A 17,765-nucleotide genomic window follows, 5' to 3' on the forward strand; every position below is an offset into this window, starting at 1 on the left:
AAACACAAAATGTTGGGGAAACACTGCAAAGCAGACAAAAGAATTAGAAGCGAGCCCATCAACATCTACCTGCCCACTCTAGTCCCCTATGCTCTCATGCATTATAGTGTGCTCTGTTGAGAAAAAAGAAAGGTAAGCATACTGACTGGCCCATTCACCCTCCTTCCCCGCCAATTTTCAGCATGTAAAGGAGATTAAAACACTTAATACTGCACGGTGTGTGTACCTTGCAAACCATAATATTGCAGGAGGAGTTGAGTGAAAGGAGCCAGGACAAAGGTCAGACCCATGCCAGAGCGACCAATGGAGTAGGCTGTGGCCAGTCGCTTCTTAAAGTATCGGGCAACCATGACTGAGGCGCTTTGATACAGCAAAGCAAAGCCAGTACCTGGTGATAAAAAGCAAAGATAATCTCTTGAATGTCGAGCTTCTCTCCTGTCCAAGAGGACAATGTCCACACAGAGGGAAAAATAAAGAAAGTAAGTGCTTTTATAGACAAGACAATTACAAAGTAGTGCAGCTGAATGTAGGATCTTAAGGTCATATGCTTTTCACTTTTCTACTTTACTTTGAAAAATTTTATGAATAGAATTATGAATAGAAATTGATGAGCTATGTTGAGTTGTTTGTTTTATCAAAACTTTTCTGCTGTCCTTTGTAGGTTGTAAAAGGGTTACATGCAGTACTAAAGACCCAATATAAAATAAAACAAAGAAGTTGCAGTGTGCTGTCACATGCTGTCAAAAAGCAAAATAATTTTCAAGATATTTTGTACTGTACACACCGAAGGACACTATAAAGGGCAGTACATAAAGTCAAGTTTAATTGATAGACATATTAAGCAATGATTGACCAAGCAACACAGCCAGGTCACTAGCCAAGCATTTTCCAAATACTTACCAACTATGGCTCCCATAGTTATGTACAGGAAAACAATGCTGGTGGCCATGATACTGGTAAAGAAGCCGATGCTGACCAACATGGCACCTAGTATAGAGGTCCACCTTTCCCCTAGCTTCCCACAAGTCACTGATGCAATTGGTCCTGTGGAGACAGCAGACACCGACAGGCTAAGGATATGAAAGAACCCCCAAGTCATACATTAAAACAAGATGTCAAAACAGATGATTTAATAGAACTGGTCATACTATTAACCAAATTAGTTATGGTTTAATCAAGCACATTTTAACCGTTTTACATTGTAAGGAAGATATTTTATCATTTGGGAAAGCAGCACAAATACCCTTTTCCACCATGAAGCTAAAGCCTAGGATCTCAAGTCCTTGAACCCAACAACTGAAGCCTTGGCCTCAAGATCTCAAACACAGAATCTCAACCCATGGAGCTCACAAGGCGAAGCTTCAACCAGGTAACATAGACCTTGAAACTCTAGCATAGGATCTCAAGCTCTGGGGTGCAAGAATGTAAACCTACGGACATGGACCCAGAAACCTGAGCCATGAAGATCAAGTCTTGGGTAACAAAATCTGAAGCTTAAACCTAGCAATACAAGTCTCAGAGGTCAAGTAAGCTTGTACAACAAGCCCTAGAACTCAGAAACCCAAGCCCAGTAGGTCAAACATAGGAGTTCAAGCCATTAAACTGGTACCTAAGGTTTGAAGGTCAACCCTATAAACACAGGATTTGGACAACAGTGGAACATAAGCCCAGGACCTTAAACCCAGGAACCTAAAGCTAAAACCTAGGGACTGAAACCTTATCCTATTTTGTCCTGAACTGTTTTGGATGCAGCACCTGGCTGACAACTCTAAGAGACTTAATATGAGAAGTCCTGTATATTTTAGGAGAAAGATTATTTTCTCACAGACCATGTATTTCAAAAAAAAAATACAGTATACATCTAGGATTGGACTAACCAGCTGTCAGCCGCAGACTTGACATTATAGAACCAATCCAGCTGATCTGTTCCGCTGAGCCACCAAAAGCTTCTTGAAATCCGACAAAAAAAATACCAAATGACTTCAGAGTTCCCATCACCAGGACATTAACCTGCAACAAAGAAACAAACCTTTATGTGTCATGATGTTATCAATATGACTTAAAATATTTAATACCGAGTCTAAAAAGATATCACTGGCACACTATGATTTTCTTTCTCTCAGTCATTCATTTTAGTGGCATTAAAATCACTTAATCTTTTGTTGGTGATGATTGTATGTTTCTTCAAGGACTTTGCTTTGGCTTAGTTTTATTTAAAATAGTCACACTTTGTAGGAATCAAGTGCTTATATTTTATAATAATATAGTAATATTATATATTTTATTTACTATTTTATATTTTATGGGTACACTCAAGCTTCCCTGTGATCCTGCTCTGGAGAAGCAGATTTAGGTGATGGATGGATTTTTTTATTTTATAATATTTTCATTTTTTTTTAATTATGGAGTTTCTACTTAAGGTTTTTTGAAATGATTTTTCTTTCTGATTTTCTTATTTAAAAATTCTACTATTGATACCATATTTTCTGTTTGCAATGAAAGGCACTATACAAAATAATGGAACTATATAACTTAAAAACAATTATGTGGTGGTTAGATTTCTTGGCAACTCTAAATTGGCCCAACATAAGCTGGTCCTGCCAGGATGTGCCCTGCTCACACAATCCTAAACCAGGTATGTCGATTAGAATAGGTGGATGGATGGATGGATGGATGGATGGATGGATGGATGGATGGATGGATGGATGGATGGATGGATGGATGTAGACATTAACAGTATGTGAGCATAATGCATTTAGTGAATTAGTGTCATTAATAGAAATGAAGAGGTGAATGTATAATCTTAGAGTTTTATAGCTGTAGCTTAAAACTTTCCTTAATAATATTACCAGCTACATGAAAAAAAACATATTAGCCACTATATGCAGTGCAGGATTTACATATAAGCTACACAAGCTATAGCATAGGGCCCCCGCCTTCTTGGGGGCCCCCAAAACAAATTGTCCGAGTGAGCAATTGTCATATATACTTAAATATACTACAGCATTATTTGTCCCAATCAGGCCCGGCCTTAGGCATAGGCGAAGTAGGTGACCGCCTAGGGCCCCGGCGTCCGGGGGGCCCCGGATCGACTCCTTGGTCTAATTTTCACGCATTTCACAGAGCTTCCAGGGGGCCCATGGACCCCCCTTTCGCCTAGGGCCCCATAATACCTAAGACCGGGCCTGACTATATGCCCACTTAAGCATAAAACTGTAGATTGCATAATTATGCTATGTTCACTGCGAGTAATTTAATTTGCTTTGTCTTAGTTATGATATAAACTGTGTTAATAAGATCATAAGTTGTGCATATGGCTATAAAAATATGAGATTAGTGTCTTTTTAATTTCTTATACAATGCAATTCATTTTTGTATAGCCCAAAATCACACAATGCTTTAAATTAAGAACATGTACAGATTCAGTGAACAGGCTGAGAAATGGCTTGAGCTGTAAAGCAGCAGTACTACATATTCTATCAGGAAGATTCTTATTCTAACTAGTATACCTGCAAAAAATCAATTTATTTCATTCAATCACCCATTCATTTTGTAAATTGCACGATGTGAGAACTCACAGAATCAGCTGTAAGGCATAAATAAATTTTGGACCAAATGTGTTCTGATTTTCTGTAACTTTGTTACTTATTTATAGGCTTAAAACATTTTTTTTATTTAAGACTTTGTACTTTATTTCTAATGTTATGGATCATGCAGTTTCTAGTTTCAGTTCTTGCTATCTTGCTATTTTCAGGAGCAACACAGTCAGGTTGTTGTTTGTTGCCTGGAGGCCTCTTATTTTTTTACCCAACTCTCCAAAGCATCACTATTCCAATAAGGAAGGTACCACACTCTGGAAGTAGCACTTTAGGGTATATTGCCGTTGGACAGTGTCCTTAATTCTGCAACAACATGATGACATATGTTGCCCATGACCGTGAAAGCTGCTTTCACGAGACTTTGCTGGGCTAAGTCCATTCCCTTGACAGCCTTTCCTGCCTTTAGTCCCCACAGCCAAGTAGAACACCCATCACAATATATATAATTTTGAAAATATGTAACTTATGATGCTTCAAATAGAAAATAAAAAAATAATCTGAAATATATTGTGTTTACTTATTTTAATGAAATATTGAAAAATTTTAAACAAAAAATAGGATGTACAAAATACATCCATGAAATGTCAGAAAAGTCCATTCTCTTACCAAAAAGCAATTTATCACCACCATCCAACCCCATCCTCCGTCTGGAACAGCATCATAATGACGCACTATCTTTGAAGGCCTCTCCTTGATTGGACACATCTTGTTCACTTGCACTGTTAAGAGAATAGATTAATGCTGGTCAATGAAGGACACATCCTGAGACTCAAGGTCTGTCCCATCTATTTTTTACTCCTGATCTACACTGACATTGTACCATACAAGTACTGATCAAACTTTTGTGTATTTAAGAGTTAATCAGGCTCCAAGATAAATATGGTTTTCCCTTCACAGTTCCTCCATTAAGCAAGTATCTGTTACCTACTTGCACACACACTCATCCACACTGCCATTTGCACTAATTTGGAATCAGCTAACTTGTTTGTCTTTGGGCATGTCAGAAAAAATTCTGTGCTAAGGGAGAATGTGCAAGCTTGACACAGACAATTGATCAGGAATGAGATTCAAGACCAGGATGCTAGATCCAAGAAACAGCAGTGCTACTGACTGTGCTACCAATCCACCCAACTCAAGAGCTACATATCTTTTCAATATTCCATTTTCTAGTAATTAATATTATTATACAGCTATATTAATATGCCGCTTCTCCCTCAAGTGACTCATGTCAAACTGAATTAGGCTTGAAAAATAGGTGATCAGAAACACTTTTTCTTTACCTCTTGGGATACATCTAGTCGTCTATAAAAAAGTGAGACCTGTAAAATCATACATCATCTTTCTGAGGGTCTTCAATTGAGGTGTACACATCTAATCTAAGTGCTCCAAGCCACAACATAAGGGAATTGATGAAAAACTGTAAATACTTGATTTTTCATATTATTTTCATATCCAAATATCCATCCATCCAGTATCCAACCCGCTATATCCTAACTACAGCGTCACGGGGGTCCGCTGGAGCCAATCACAGCTAACACAGGTGCAAGAAACCCCAGGCAGGGCGCCAGCCCATCACAGGGCGCGCACACACACACACCCACACACCAAGCACACACTAGGGACAATTTAGGATCGCCAATGCACCTAACCTGCATGTCTTTGGACTGTGGGAGGAAACCAGAGTACCCGGAGGAAACCCACGCAGACACGGGGAGAGCATGCAGACTCCACGCAGGGAGGACCCTGGAAGCGAACCCGGGTCTCCTAACTGCGAGGCACATATCCAAATATGCATTGTTTAAATCATTTTAATATTATTTTTTTATTTTGATATACTTTAATCACCAAATGGAAGTTGTCTTTTTGCATGACCTATAGAAAGGTGATGTCACAATAAACAGTTTTATACTTTTCTTTCTTATTTGCATCAAATACCCATGTCAGTTGTGTGAATAGAAATGTAGCTGTACATCAGGAATAAAGTGTCAAGAATCTGTGGTAAAATGTATTACTTTCAATTTCATTTTGTACTCATAAATATATCTCAGAAAAGTGGAAAATGCTTTTTCTGAAACTGAAAACATTACCGCTTCAAAAGTGGGGCTTCAGTTTTACATTAGAATTAGTACACCATAGACATCATTTTAAAACACAAGAACAGAAGCTGTATTTGGTAAATTTATTTAAAATGCTTTACTTAAGAACATAAACTCCAATGGCAAATTAATGTATAAATAATTGTGAAAAAATAACTTTGACTGGAAAAATACAAAACTTATTCTTCAAATTAATCCAGACAGGAAATATAGCCATGTTCTGATTTATGGCTGAATGAGTTGAGGTCATTCGTACAAACAGCCAATGTTTCCCCTAATTTTTTTTTTACTGAGGAGTGAACATGAATATGAGCCGGTACTTTCCTTTTACGATTAATTTTTTTAATGACACTACAGTACACAAGCTTCCCCCTGTGAAGTATTTATCAAGCTATGTGGAAACACCAACAAACAAATGATGAGTTTTCCCTGTGATGTAGCCTACACTATAAAACACAACACTTGAAAAATAAGCGTGAAGGTGGAGATATCTCATATGAAGTATTCATTAATTGCCGCAAAGTACCAACATATAAACAAGAAGTGGTTCCCCTGAGTTGCTTGACAATTCCAAACTGCTGTGCAGGAGTGGGAGTAAGCAGCATGATAAAAGCTGAGCAGCAGTTTAAATGTGCTGTGCAGCACCTTAAAAAATGCCTCCGAGACATGAATATTGTTTTTTGCTACTCCATATCGGCAGTATGCGTACCCACACCAGACTCACAGAGCCTCAATTGCAATGACCTATACACTTGTGAACAACATACAGTCAGTACAAAATAGAACCACAAGTCATTGTATGACCACTAACAGACATGGAGAAGGTGTGTTAAAGCAGAAAAAGTGTGAAGGTAAATATAGTATTTGGGGCTGTTTGCATGCTCTTAAAAGTATATTGGGAGTATGGTAGTGGTTCAAAAACAAAAATAGATTTAAGTTTTCCAAAAAGCTAGTTCCATTATTTATCATATTTATTTTTGGTATCATATTTATAACAAACACAAAACTGCATTGAAAATAAGCAGCATTTAGGGGTCACTCCATTTGGCAGTTTATATATCCTGAAATGAACAGCAGATAATTGTTCATAACTTGTAGGGCTATAACATTAGTGCTATCTTTGATGAAGCTGGAAATTTCTTGTAATGGTTTGCAAACCAGTCAAAGAAATAAATGTTTCTGTTCTTCTTCCTTTGTCAGTATTGTGTCATTGTACCTTTTGAAGAGATGTATTCCTCTTTCAGCTGTGTCATTCACATGACGACAGTTCACAAAACTCATTGAAATTGGATCATCCGTCCACTGTTCTGGACATTTCGTGGGAAATGACTGAGACCTTTCTTTGCTGTTTTCCATAAGAACATCATAGAAGGATGTTGATCTTTCTGTTACCAGATTCTCCAACTTTAGCTGTTCAGATTCATTGTCAGCTTAAGACATCGAGAAATGTTTGGTAGCCATGACCATTGCAGGCTTTGTACCATCGGCTAATACTTTAGTTTAGCTACTGCAAAAATGCAGCTATTACTCATTTACTCTTACGGAACACAACATTAAAAAAAACACTTTTTTGCTTCTCCATAACACTTACAAAGCATCTGTAAAGTGTTTATTCCTTTCTGCAATGTGACCTACTAAGAAAACTTCACTTTGGAGTGGTCCAAGGTGGCTTAACTGAGAGACATTTCTCCTTATGTGGCATATTTAGTATAAGACCTGTAATTTTACTATCATGTCAATATGCCACACTCCACAGAGATGAATAACTTATCTCATGTGAATATGCCACACTCCACAGAGATGAATAACTTATCTCATGTGAATATGCCACACTCCACAGAGATGAATAACTTATCTCATGTGAATATGCCACACTCCACAGAGATGAATAACTTATCTCATGTGAATATGCCACACTCCACAGAGATGAATAACTTATCTCATGTGAATATGCCACACTCCACAGAGATGATTAACTTATCTACTAAAGCTTTTTAAGTGTCATGAAGACCAAGAGAGTAAATGAGTAATAGATGCAGTTTTGCAGTACCTAAACTAAAGTGTTACTGCACCATTTTTTCCTTTATTTCAGCTTGGCTAAGCTTGTCAAATGTTCAGACAAAAACCAGAGGAGCCTTCACTTCCTATGCTTACAATATGTAATTTCATTGCATTTTTCTAGCTTTTGTGTATCATTTTGTAATTTTATTTTCTTGTTATTGTTAACATTCTTTACTTTATTTTTCTACTTCTCCCTTATGTTGAGCCCAGAAGGGCAGAGCCTCCACTTCATTACAGGTGATCAGCTAATGGGGCTGCTACTGGATGTTCTATTTAAGGGCGTAGCAGGCCCAAGGTAGGAGGCTGTGGCATTAGCTACTTCCATGACCAATCTTTAGGTCTGTGACTTTTGTGTTATTCTGTACTTCTTGCTTTGTATTGATTTTGGTTTTGTATTAAGGATTTTCTGTGTTTTTGTTTTAATTTTGCACAAATTAGTTTTTCTGGAAGATGTATTAGGTTTGGGTCTTTTGGTTTGAGTTCTTATGTATTGCTTTGGTTTATTTTTCATATAGTTTTTACATTTTGGAATGAGTACCTTTGATTTAATTAAATAAATCATTGTGTATTTTTGGGCCAGGGGTTTTACAGTTCTCTTCCCCCTATTTGTGATTTTGTTTTCTTCAGCCTCAGGTATTTCTTAAGAGTACTCATGCTTTTTGGTGCTAGTTAGACATGAAACCATAACAGTAATAGAGTCACAGGGGCATAAGATGAAAATCAGCACATCACTAAACCTCCAGTTGTTTATAAAATATATAAAACATTTCTGCAGTGAAAAGAACTATACATAATATTTTTTTGTTTTTCATTTCAGCATTAACTCATAAGGATTGAGCATAATTAACCTATTTCAGGTTTTGCAACTTTGCTAGCTGTTTCGCTAAAATATTCACATCACTACAAGTTGGGGTCTTTGAAGTTTGTCCAAGTTAACACTTTGTTCGTTTGAGCTGACTTATTGTTAAGCTGTGATCAGCTGAAAACTCAACTGAGTGTCCACAAAATGCAGCATGAGACCACATGATGCAATCATCCACATTTTACACAGTGTGCTTTGATACCAGGTGTACTTAAAGGATGACAGACTTGTGTTAAATTCTCTGTTTGTTCTAGACCAGTCTTTCTGCACCTGTGGTATGTGTACCACTGGAGGTACGTGAGAAATTATTGGATAGTACACAAGGGTCCTCAAAAAAAAAAAAAAGTCACAAATAGCAAGAGTGTGAGTAAAAGCTTAGAGAGCGACTGTGGAACAGAACAAGAACAGTTACACCTTAAGAAGACCTTCCAGGGTTTGAATTTCAGTGTGGGATTCCAAGTATCCACCTACTACTTATAAATCCTACTTGCTTTCACTTAATAAAGCTGAAGAACCATGCTATGCCTTCAAGGCAAAAACAGCTTGCCTCTTTTATTCCCCTATAGTATTATAAATAAAAATACACAATTCATTCAGGCTTTGGGAGTGTGATGTTTGCACCAATGAACTGTTTGCTGAGTGAGATGAGCGAGTGATTAAGTTATTCACATTCTAATAAAGCAAAATACACAGTCGCAATAAAATAAAGGAAGCTTCACATTCATTCTTTGTGTGTTATGAACATGGCTACAGTTGTCCATCCATCCATTAATTTTCTGACTTCCACATCAAGTTCAGAATTGCTGGGAGTCGGTACTTTTACTGGCTGCACTGAAAAAAGACAAAAATTAAACCTTCGATGGGGCACCAGCCTCGTGCACTTCCCACTACACATCATTCCAAAACAAAATGTATTTAGTTAGTGTTTCAAAATTTACAAATTGACCAAACATTCCTTAATGTTTTTGAAACACAAGGCAAATCTCTTTAATTATACGGAATTTAGTGTGTTAACAGAAATGCATAATCTCAGAGATGCAAGCAAGGATCTGAAACAGTATAGTCAATTACTGAAGACAAAACAGAAAACACCAAAATTTGTATTGTTAATTTGGCTTTTAGAAACCAAAGTAATGTTTATTATTTGAATGATAAAGGAGTGAATGTGATGCTAGTCGCAACTAATTTCTGCGGTTACAGTCAGTCCAACTCAGTGACTAATTCTGTAGTCACTGAGGACAGTAGAGGGTGCCAGAGATCACCCAACCCCAGACACAACCTTACAGACACAAGTCCCATTAAATAAAGCCATTTTATTATCACATATACCTTCCACCACAGCTCCATAAGTGCAATAAATACAAATATGTACACACTGTCTCAATTCTTCTCTCTTCCTCCTCCACCTCCCTGCCGTGCTTTGTCCAGTTCCACCCGATTTTGACTCACTTGGATGAGGTTGAGCAGCTTCTTTTATCTAGGACCCAGGAGTACTTCCGGTGCTAGGGCATAGCCTGATGGAAGCACTTCCAGGTCACATGGAAGTCTCACAAAGCAGGGATAAAGAATCCCTGTAGCACCCCTTGAAAGCCCCAACTTAACCCGAGAAGGATGTTTGTTCTAGGGAACTACAATATGCAGAGTGTGTTGTGGATATCCACAGAGGTAACATTGCCCTAGGGAGTTGTCCTCCATTGTGTCGGGGCAGCCCATCGTCCTGCTGGGTTTTCTCTCCCTGTCTTTCCATTATGTTGTCATCCCGGCTGGGTATTATCTCAGGGGTCCAACCCAGCCGAGATATCAGTGTACCCACTCTGGCACTGGCATCTTTGCCATATTCCTTGTGGTGGCATAGGGCTGGCCTCCCATCCACTTTGGGAACCATGCTCCATCCCGGCCAGGATGCTCGTTCATGAGTGCCGTCCATGACATCATAATGTGCATAAGTAGTATCAGTAAGATCGCTTATGTGAGGTAACTTGAAAATAACATGACAAAGGTGGTTTTATAGAAATTCTGAAAAAATAATCTTAAATCAATAAGTCTGGTTTCAAAAAGGAGGACTTTCAAAAAGTTGGGACAAATCTAAAAGAGAGAGGAAGATTTGGAAAATAAAATTATCAGGTATGTGACATTTTAAAAATGTGAATTAACTTGGCTTGTAAATTTGATATTACTCATCATTACATGTTATTAACCAGCTGTCACAGGTGGCTGGGGGTGGAACCCAGACAGGATGCCCGGAAGGACCAGAGGAGGGATTACGCCTCTTCCAAACCACGAGGGGGCGACCACCCTGGTGGCTTTGGGGACCATAGGAACTGAGCTTGGAAGCTCAACCCTATAGGGGCCCATGGTCACCGCCAGCGGGCACCCCGATGCCTGAGGAGCCCTGGCCCTCAGCAACTCCGCTACACCTGGAAGTGCTGGGGGGAAGAAGACCAGGGACACCCAGAGTGCTTCCAGGTGCGCAGCCGGTAATTCCGCCACACTGGGAAGTGTTGGCGGAAGCTAATCGGGAGGCACCTGGAGCACGTCCAGGTGGGGATAAAAGGGGCCGCCTCTCTCCATTCGATGGCTGGAGTCGGGAGGATGAGATCTTGGTGGAGAGGAGAGGAGAGGAGAAGCGAGGGCCTGAAGAAGGAAAAGGCATTGTGAGGCCTGGACTTTGGGGGAGTGTAATAAGAAAATAAATTTAATGTCACTGTGCTCTGTACAAACATTATTGTATAAATCCACTCACATGTATAGGCCAGGCCAAAGTTAGCACACAGGGGCTCTCAACATTTAGAACTGCTAGGCAAGCATTTGAAAAGAGAAGGTACAACTATGAAAATGGGCATTGTACTATTTCTGTATGTTAGAGATGAAATGGAATCCTCTCCTTCCCTTGTTTGGAACCTAAGTAAGGGCCTGCACATGGAGGAACTAGTATATAAGACTTGGACAGCAGCCAAATACTTCGAAGCCGATGGACAGATGGGTGATATCGTCATCCGTCCTGAAAACCTTTCCAGCGCAGTGACGAAAAATGGCAGACTGTATAGATCAAGATCCCACCTTGGTATTGTCATGCTATTTGGCTTCCTCATCTGTAATGCCACATAAATCGTCAGTAAAGAAAGCTAAGTTATTTTCTCTTATGTTATTTTTATCGCCGTATCAGTATGAGAGAGGTCTCTACTACCGTACTAAACCCTACTCTCTCTTCCGTTTCTTTTTCTGGTTTCTTTGTGGTGGCAGCTTGTGCCACCACCATCTACTCAAAGCACCGTGATGTTCCAACATTGATGGATTAAAAGCCAGAAGTCTGCATGACTATCATCATCAAGTCCTTCCATGAGAACCTTAAATACAAAGAGGACTATTTATTTCATTTTTGTTAGGTAGAATGCCCAGAGAGGACTGGGTGGTCTCGTGGCCTGGAACCCCAGCAGATTTTATTTTTTTCTCCAGTCGTCTGGAGTTTTTTTTTTTTTTTTTTCTGCCCTCCCTGGCCATTAGACCTTACTCTTATTCTATGTTAACTAATATTGTCTTATTTTAATTTCTTACTTTGTCTTTTATTTTTCTTTTCTTCATTATGTAAAGCACTTTGAGCTACAGTACTTTTTTGTATGAAAATGTGCTATATAAATAAATGTTATTGTTGTTGTCGTTGTATCGCCTTTTAATATCATATCTATATAGTTTACGGTTACTTAAAATGCCGCAATTACAAAAGAACTTATTCCAACTAGGGAGCTATATTGCCCCTAAAAGGAAACAGGGAGTTTTGGGGTTTTGTGTGCACATCTGTATATAGTTGACTTGTGAATAAACGTGTAGTGGTGCTTAAAACAATGTCTGCCTGTCTGTTTCTGGGCTGTCTTCCACACAGCTCATGTCTCCTCTATACACTGATGCAATCTCACAACAGTGAATGTAATAAACCTGACAAGGATTTTCTGACTAACCTGATTTGACAAGTGTCTTTTTAATAAAGCAACTTTAAACAGTTTGTGCAAATTAAAATATTCTGAATTATTCTGATAATTTCTAATTCATGGGATAATGACCTACAAATGTTTACATTTTAGTAGTGGTTTTAAGCAGTGTTTATTTTTCAATGAATGGACAGGAATAACAGGAGCAGCCGAAAGAAGACAAAGAATCCAAATGAGTACATTCAGTATGTGCACATAATAACATACATCAGGTAGTCCACGATTATATAATTGTTTATAAACCCCACACTGAAATCCCCCAAAGCCAATACAACGTTACTTATTTGTTGTTACTCTGAGGGGAAATCCTCCTGCTGCCACACATGAAATTCAAGCTCTGAACTATATACGAGGAGGAGTCAATCTAAAGTTAGAAAATGGGATTTATTAGAAAAATTAACAAACCTTAACAAAATTGACAATGTCATTTCTCAATGTAGCCTCCACCCTTCTTAATGCACTTGCACCACCTGCCTCGAAATGCCTGAATTCCAGCAGAATAAAAAGTTTTGTCTTGTCCTCGTGACCACTTGTGCACCTGAGTTATTGTCAAACACAACATGCTGAGGGGTACTACAGTCACTAGTGCAGGTTACTGTGACTTGCTGGAGACCAATGTGAAGCCTGCTATTCGATCCAAGCGGCAGGGACTGCTGTCTCAAGGAATCCTTTTGCTGCAATACAATGCCTGCATGCCCACACACTGCTAAGAACACCAAGGCTTGTCTGGAGAAACTGAAGTTTGAGGTATTGCCACATCCTCCTTATTCACCAGGTTTGGCACTGTATGATTTCCACCTTTTTGGACTGCTAAAAAACATCTGAGTGGTCGTCGATTCAAGACAGATGACGACGTGAAGAAAGCACTGCACAGCTGGTTGCGAGGACAAGACAAAACTTTCTATTCTGCTGGAATCCAGGCACTTCCAGGCAGGTGGCGCAAGTACATTGAGAAATGACATTATCAGTTCTGTTAAGGTTTGTTCCATTTTCTAATAAATCCCAAACTTTAGCTTGACTGCCCCTCGTATTTTTGTAAAATAAAAATGTGAAATTTTAAGGCTTTGTAATTTTTATTTCATACCACATGATTGTTCATACATTAAAAATAATTTATAAATAAATACCACTTGAAGATAAGAAAATATGTAAAAACACACACTCTCAAAAACAACCCATAATACATTGTTAAAACCACCAAATTCAATATTTTTCTGTGGTTAAAGAAATATGACCTTTAATTTTACTACTAAGAGTTCAGTAGTTAACTATTTAAAACTCAAAAAAATGGTAGTTCTTTAGGACATTTTGATTCCTGCAGACTGTTCGTCAAGACAGAAGGTTGAGAACCCCTGTTCTACAGCAAGGGTGATCAGGCTCAGGCCTTAAGGGCTGCAGTGGCTGCAAGATTTTGTTTCAATCTATTACTAGCACACAAACCATATAATCCATCCATCCATCCAACCCACTATATCCTAACTACAGGGTCACAGGGGTCTGCTGGAGCCAATCCCAGCCAACACAGGGCGTAAGGCAGGAAACAAACCCCGAGCAGGGTGCCAGCCAACCGTAGGGCACACACACACATATACCCACACACCAAGGTCAATTTAGGATCGCCAATGCACCTAATCTGCATGTCTTTGGACTGTGGGAGGGAACCGGAGCACCCGGAGGAAACTCACACAGACACTGGGAGAACATGCAAACTCCACGCAGGGAGGACCCGGGAAGCGAACCCAGATCTCCTTACTGCGAGGCAGCAGCGCTACCACTGCGCCACTGTGCCGCCCAAACCATATAATAGTGTACACTTTTACCCAAATTCTGTTTGAAAATGTTTAATATAAAAATCTGTTTATCTTTTGTAATTATAAAAAACAAAAGTCTTTTATAAAGCACTAGATAAAATTAGTTTCCTTAATTGTAAAAGATGACCACAGATAATTTGAAGCTAAAATATAATTGAATTTCCTCTCTTATAAAAAAATGTAATAAAACAAAGCCTCTTTCAGTACTGGTAACCTAGCGCTTTGTTGGAATAATCCACAAGACCCCTCGTTCTCTGCTAGCTCTCAGTTCTGTCCCCTCTGTTTGTTGAAGTTTCCTGTCTGCAGCTCATCAGTGTTGAAGGCTTTGTTTTTAACTCATGGCTCGGAAAAAAGACTATGAGAGAAAAATAAAATCTTCAAAGCTGTCTGCTCTGAAGCTAGTGGAGAGTAAATAAATTCCTGGACTGTTTCATTTGAGAGTTCTTTTGTGTTAACCCTTCTTCTTCAGGCAGCTAGAATGAGGTCAACACCTGGGACCATGCTGTTGAAATAATTAATTTCTTAAAGGAAATCACTTGATTGGCATTAATTGATATAAAAAAGAAGGCTCTAAGTAAGTAGAGATTACAAGAGTTCTGCTTTTCAAGAATAAAACCTTAAAGTTTTTTGGGTTTATTAGAAGTGGAAGGACTGCCTTGTTCCACAAGTTCAATGACCAATTAATTCAGATAAAGATTCAATTGAAAATAAATGTAGGAGATGTGCATGAATTGGTGCATTGGTGGCAAAATCTTATTGTCTTCTAGGGAAGCCAGCTGGTGATTGGATGGAAGTAAGAATTGCAGGATATGGAGGTTTTATACATTTTAAGAGAGTTGAGATTTTATTGAACAAGAATTGCCCAATATCTCGAATCCTCCTTTCAAGTGTGTTACTTTTTTACTTGATATAATATTGGTTGAACTCCTCACATTCATGTTGGGCTGTTGGTTAAAGTAATGTACTCTAAATAAACTATGGTATTGTAGGTCAGAGTGTGATAATGAGCAAGTGTCTGAATTGAAAAAACAAATACAACTTTATATCATATTATACCTCTCCAAAGCATTTGGACTGACTAGATACAGTATGAGCATACACCTTTATATCTGGAGGACAGTTGCATTTCAATGAAAATTAAACAGGTTTTCATAAAGATCTCCTCAAACTTACAATCTTGTGAAAAATTATTTTCCCACTTCCTTTTATCTTGTACTCTTGTATACTTGTCAAAATAAATACCTTCAGATCCTTAGACAAAATATAATATTAGATAAAGGGAACTAGAGTAAACCTATTATTCCATTTCATATTATAACCTAATATTGATAAATGGCACTTTATTTGTCTCATGGGGGCATAGAGCTTTTTACAGAAGCCCAAAAAAATATAACAAATAACCATCAGATGCACACAATAATTACTAAAACAACAGAAGAAGTTCTGACTTGGCCAAAGATAAAAATTGAGCAGTTACAGTCACAAAGAGGCATTCTAAAGTTGTTTTGCCATTGGTCTAAAGGTGCCCCAGTAGTATTTCCTGACACAGTTCTCTTGAATAATTTGTTGGATGACAGTACTTAATGATAGTTTGCCAGAGAAAGGATGTGCAGCATTATTCATAATAACACTTGGTTTTGTTTTCATGAGTTGCTCACTCAAACAGCTAGTCAAAGTTGACCTAACACAGCCATACCTGATTACATACAGCCCTTTTGAATCTAAATCCCCACTATATACGAACTGTTTCTTTGAGAGTGAAGGGATCTCCACAATGTTTCTAGAAGGACACAATGCCTTAACTCCAGATCAAGAAACGGTTGCAAAGCCATTTTTTTGGGCTGTGGGACTAATCAACACAACAATAAGCCATTATCTCCAAATGGAGAATTTGAAAATGCAGTGAATTTTACCAGCAAATGCCGGCCTACCAAAATTACCCCAAGGGCACAGCAATGAGTCTGTAGCTGCGTCCCAGAGTCGAGCAGCTACTGCATTGGCAAGGTAAGATCCACAATGAGTCAAACCTGTAACAAATGAAATCTCTCAGTCCAAAAAAATTGTATTTTAAACAGGTTTGGTGAAAATTTCAAAAAGGAACAAGTCACAAAAATAAAAAAAGTTATTACACAAACAGAGTAAACGGCAAAAAGTGCAAAAAATGGTTTCTTCTCTGTTTCATTACAATCTTTGCTTTCCCTTGTAAAACTTCAGTTACTTTCTATACTTAAAGGCAGTTACTTTTATATAGCAAACTTACATAGGCTTCACTTTAGTACGTCAGTATATTCAGCATGCCTAGTACGTTGAATACATTCAGTACGGTTTGAAACTGTTTGCCCTCCATGCCTTACCAACTGCAAGGCAGATCACTGACTGAACTAATCTGTAGTCAGAAGGACAAGAAATTATTAGAATGTTCCATTTATAGTTTAGCTTGTGGGGTTTTAATAGAACTTCCCTTTAACTATACACTAATATATATAGGCAAACATTTTAATATGGCTAAGAAAATACTTCTATCAACTTAACATAACCTAAATAATTAACATCATTTGAGAAGTCACAGAAGATGCCAGAAGAACATCCAAAGAACATACAGGCCTCTCTAGAACTTACAGGCCTCTCTAGCCTCAGCTGAGCATTCATGGTAGAGTGACAAGGTGAAAAATTCTGTTATTCTGTTACAAAGAAACACCTTGATGGCCTCCAAGTCTATTGGGATAATTCTCAATGGATCAACAAATCAAAAGTAGAACTCTTTAGATGACACATGTCCCACTATATCTGGCTTAAAGCTATTAGTGTGTTTGACAGTAAGAGCATCATCCCTACAATAACAAAGGAGGTGGTAGTGTGATGGTGTGTCAATGCTTTACTACCTCAAAGATCGGATGACCTGCCATAATTAAAGGAACTAGTGAATAATGCCAAAATATACTTAAGAAGAAATTTCCAGTCATCAGTCCATGACCTGAAACTGTAGCATACATGGGTTACGTAGCAGGGTAATGACCCAAGACACAAAAGCAAGTCTACAACTGAATAATAATAATAATAATAATAATAATAATAATAATAATAATAATAATTCTTTACATTGATATAGCACTTTTCTCATTACTCAAAGCACTTCAGTGAGTGGGTAGCCACTTCATCCCCCACTAATGTGAACCATCCACCTAGATAATGCAACAGCAGCTATTTGTGCACCAGTACACTCACCACACATTAGCTGTTAGGTGGCAAAGTGGTGAGAGACAGTTAGCCAATTAGAGACAGGGAATGGTTAGGGGGCCAGAATGACTACGCCATGCTGGGCAATTTAGCCTGGACATCGCGATACACCC

At 38.4% G+C, this 17,765-nt stretch overlaps 1 protein-coding gene across 1 annotated transcript in view; it reads right to left on the reverse strand.

Moving 5' to 3' along the window:
* Positions 1 to 16,780, reverse strand: part of slc16a4 (solute carrier family 16 member 4) — a 58,929-nt gene extending 42,149 nt beyond the window's left edge. Inside the window, exons 1-5 of the mRNA XM_028797117.2 lie at positions 16,676 to 16,780; positions 4,206 to 4,318; positions 1,878 to 2,010; positions 901 to 1,044; positions 227 to 388 (exon numbers count right to left, since the gene is read on the reverse strand). Coding sequence (XP_028652950.1) covers positions 227 to 388; positions 901 to 1,044; positions 1,878 to 2,010; positions 4,206 to 4,304 — 538 coding nt within the window. The 5' untranslated portion in view covers positions 4,305 to 4,318; positions 16,676 to 16,780. The remainder of the gene's footprint in view (positions 1 to 226; positions 389 to 900; positions 1,045 to 1,877; positions 2,011 to 4,205; positions 4,319 to 16,675) is intronic.
* Between the last annotated feature and the right edge of the window lie 985 nt (positions 16,781 to 17,765).

The sequence above is a fragment of the Erpetoichthys calabaricus genome, chromosome 3, assembly GCF_900747795.2.
Source record: "Erpetoichthys calabaricus chromosome 3, fErpCal1.3, whole genome shotgun sequence".
Lineage (NCBI taxonomy): Eukaryota > Metazoa > Chordata > Cladistia > Polypteriformes > Polypteridae > Erpetoichthys > Erpetoichthys calabaricus.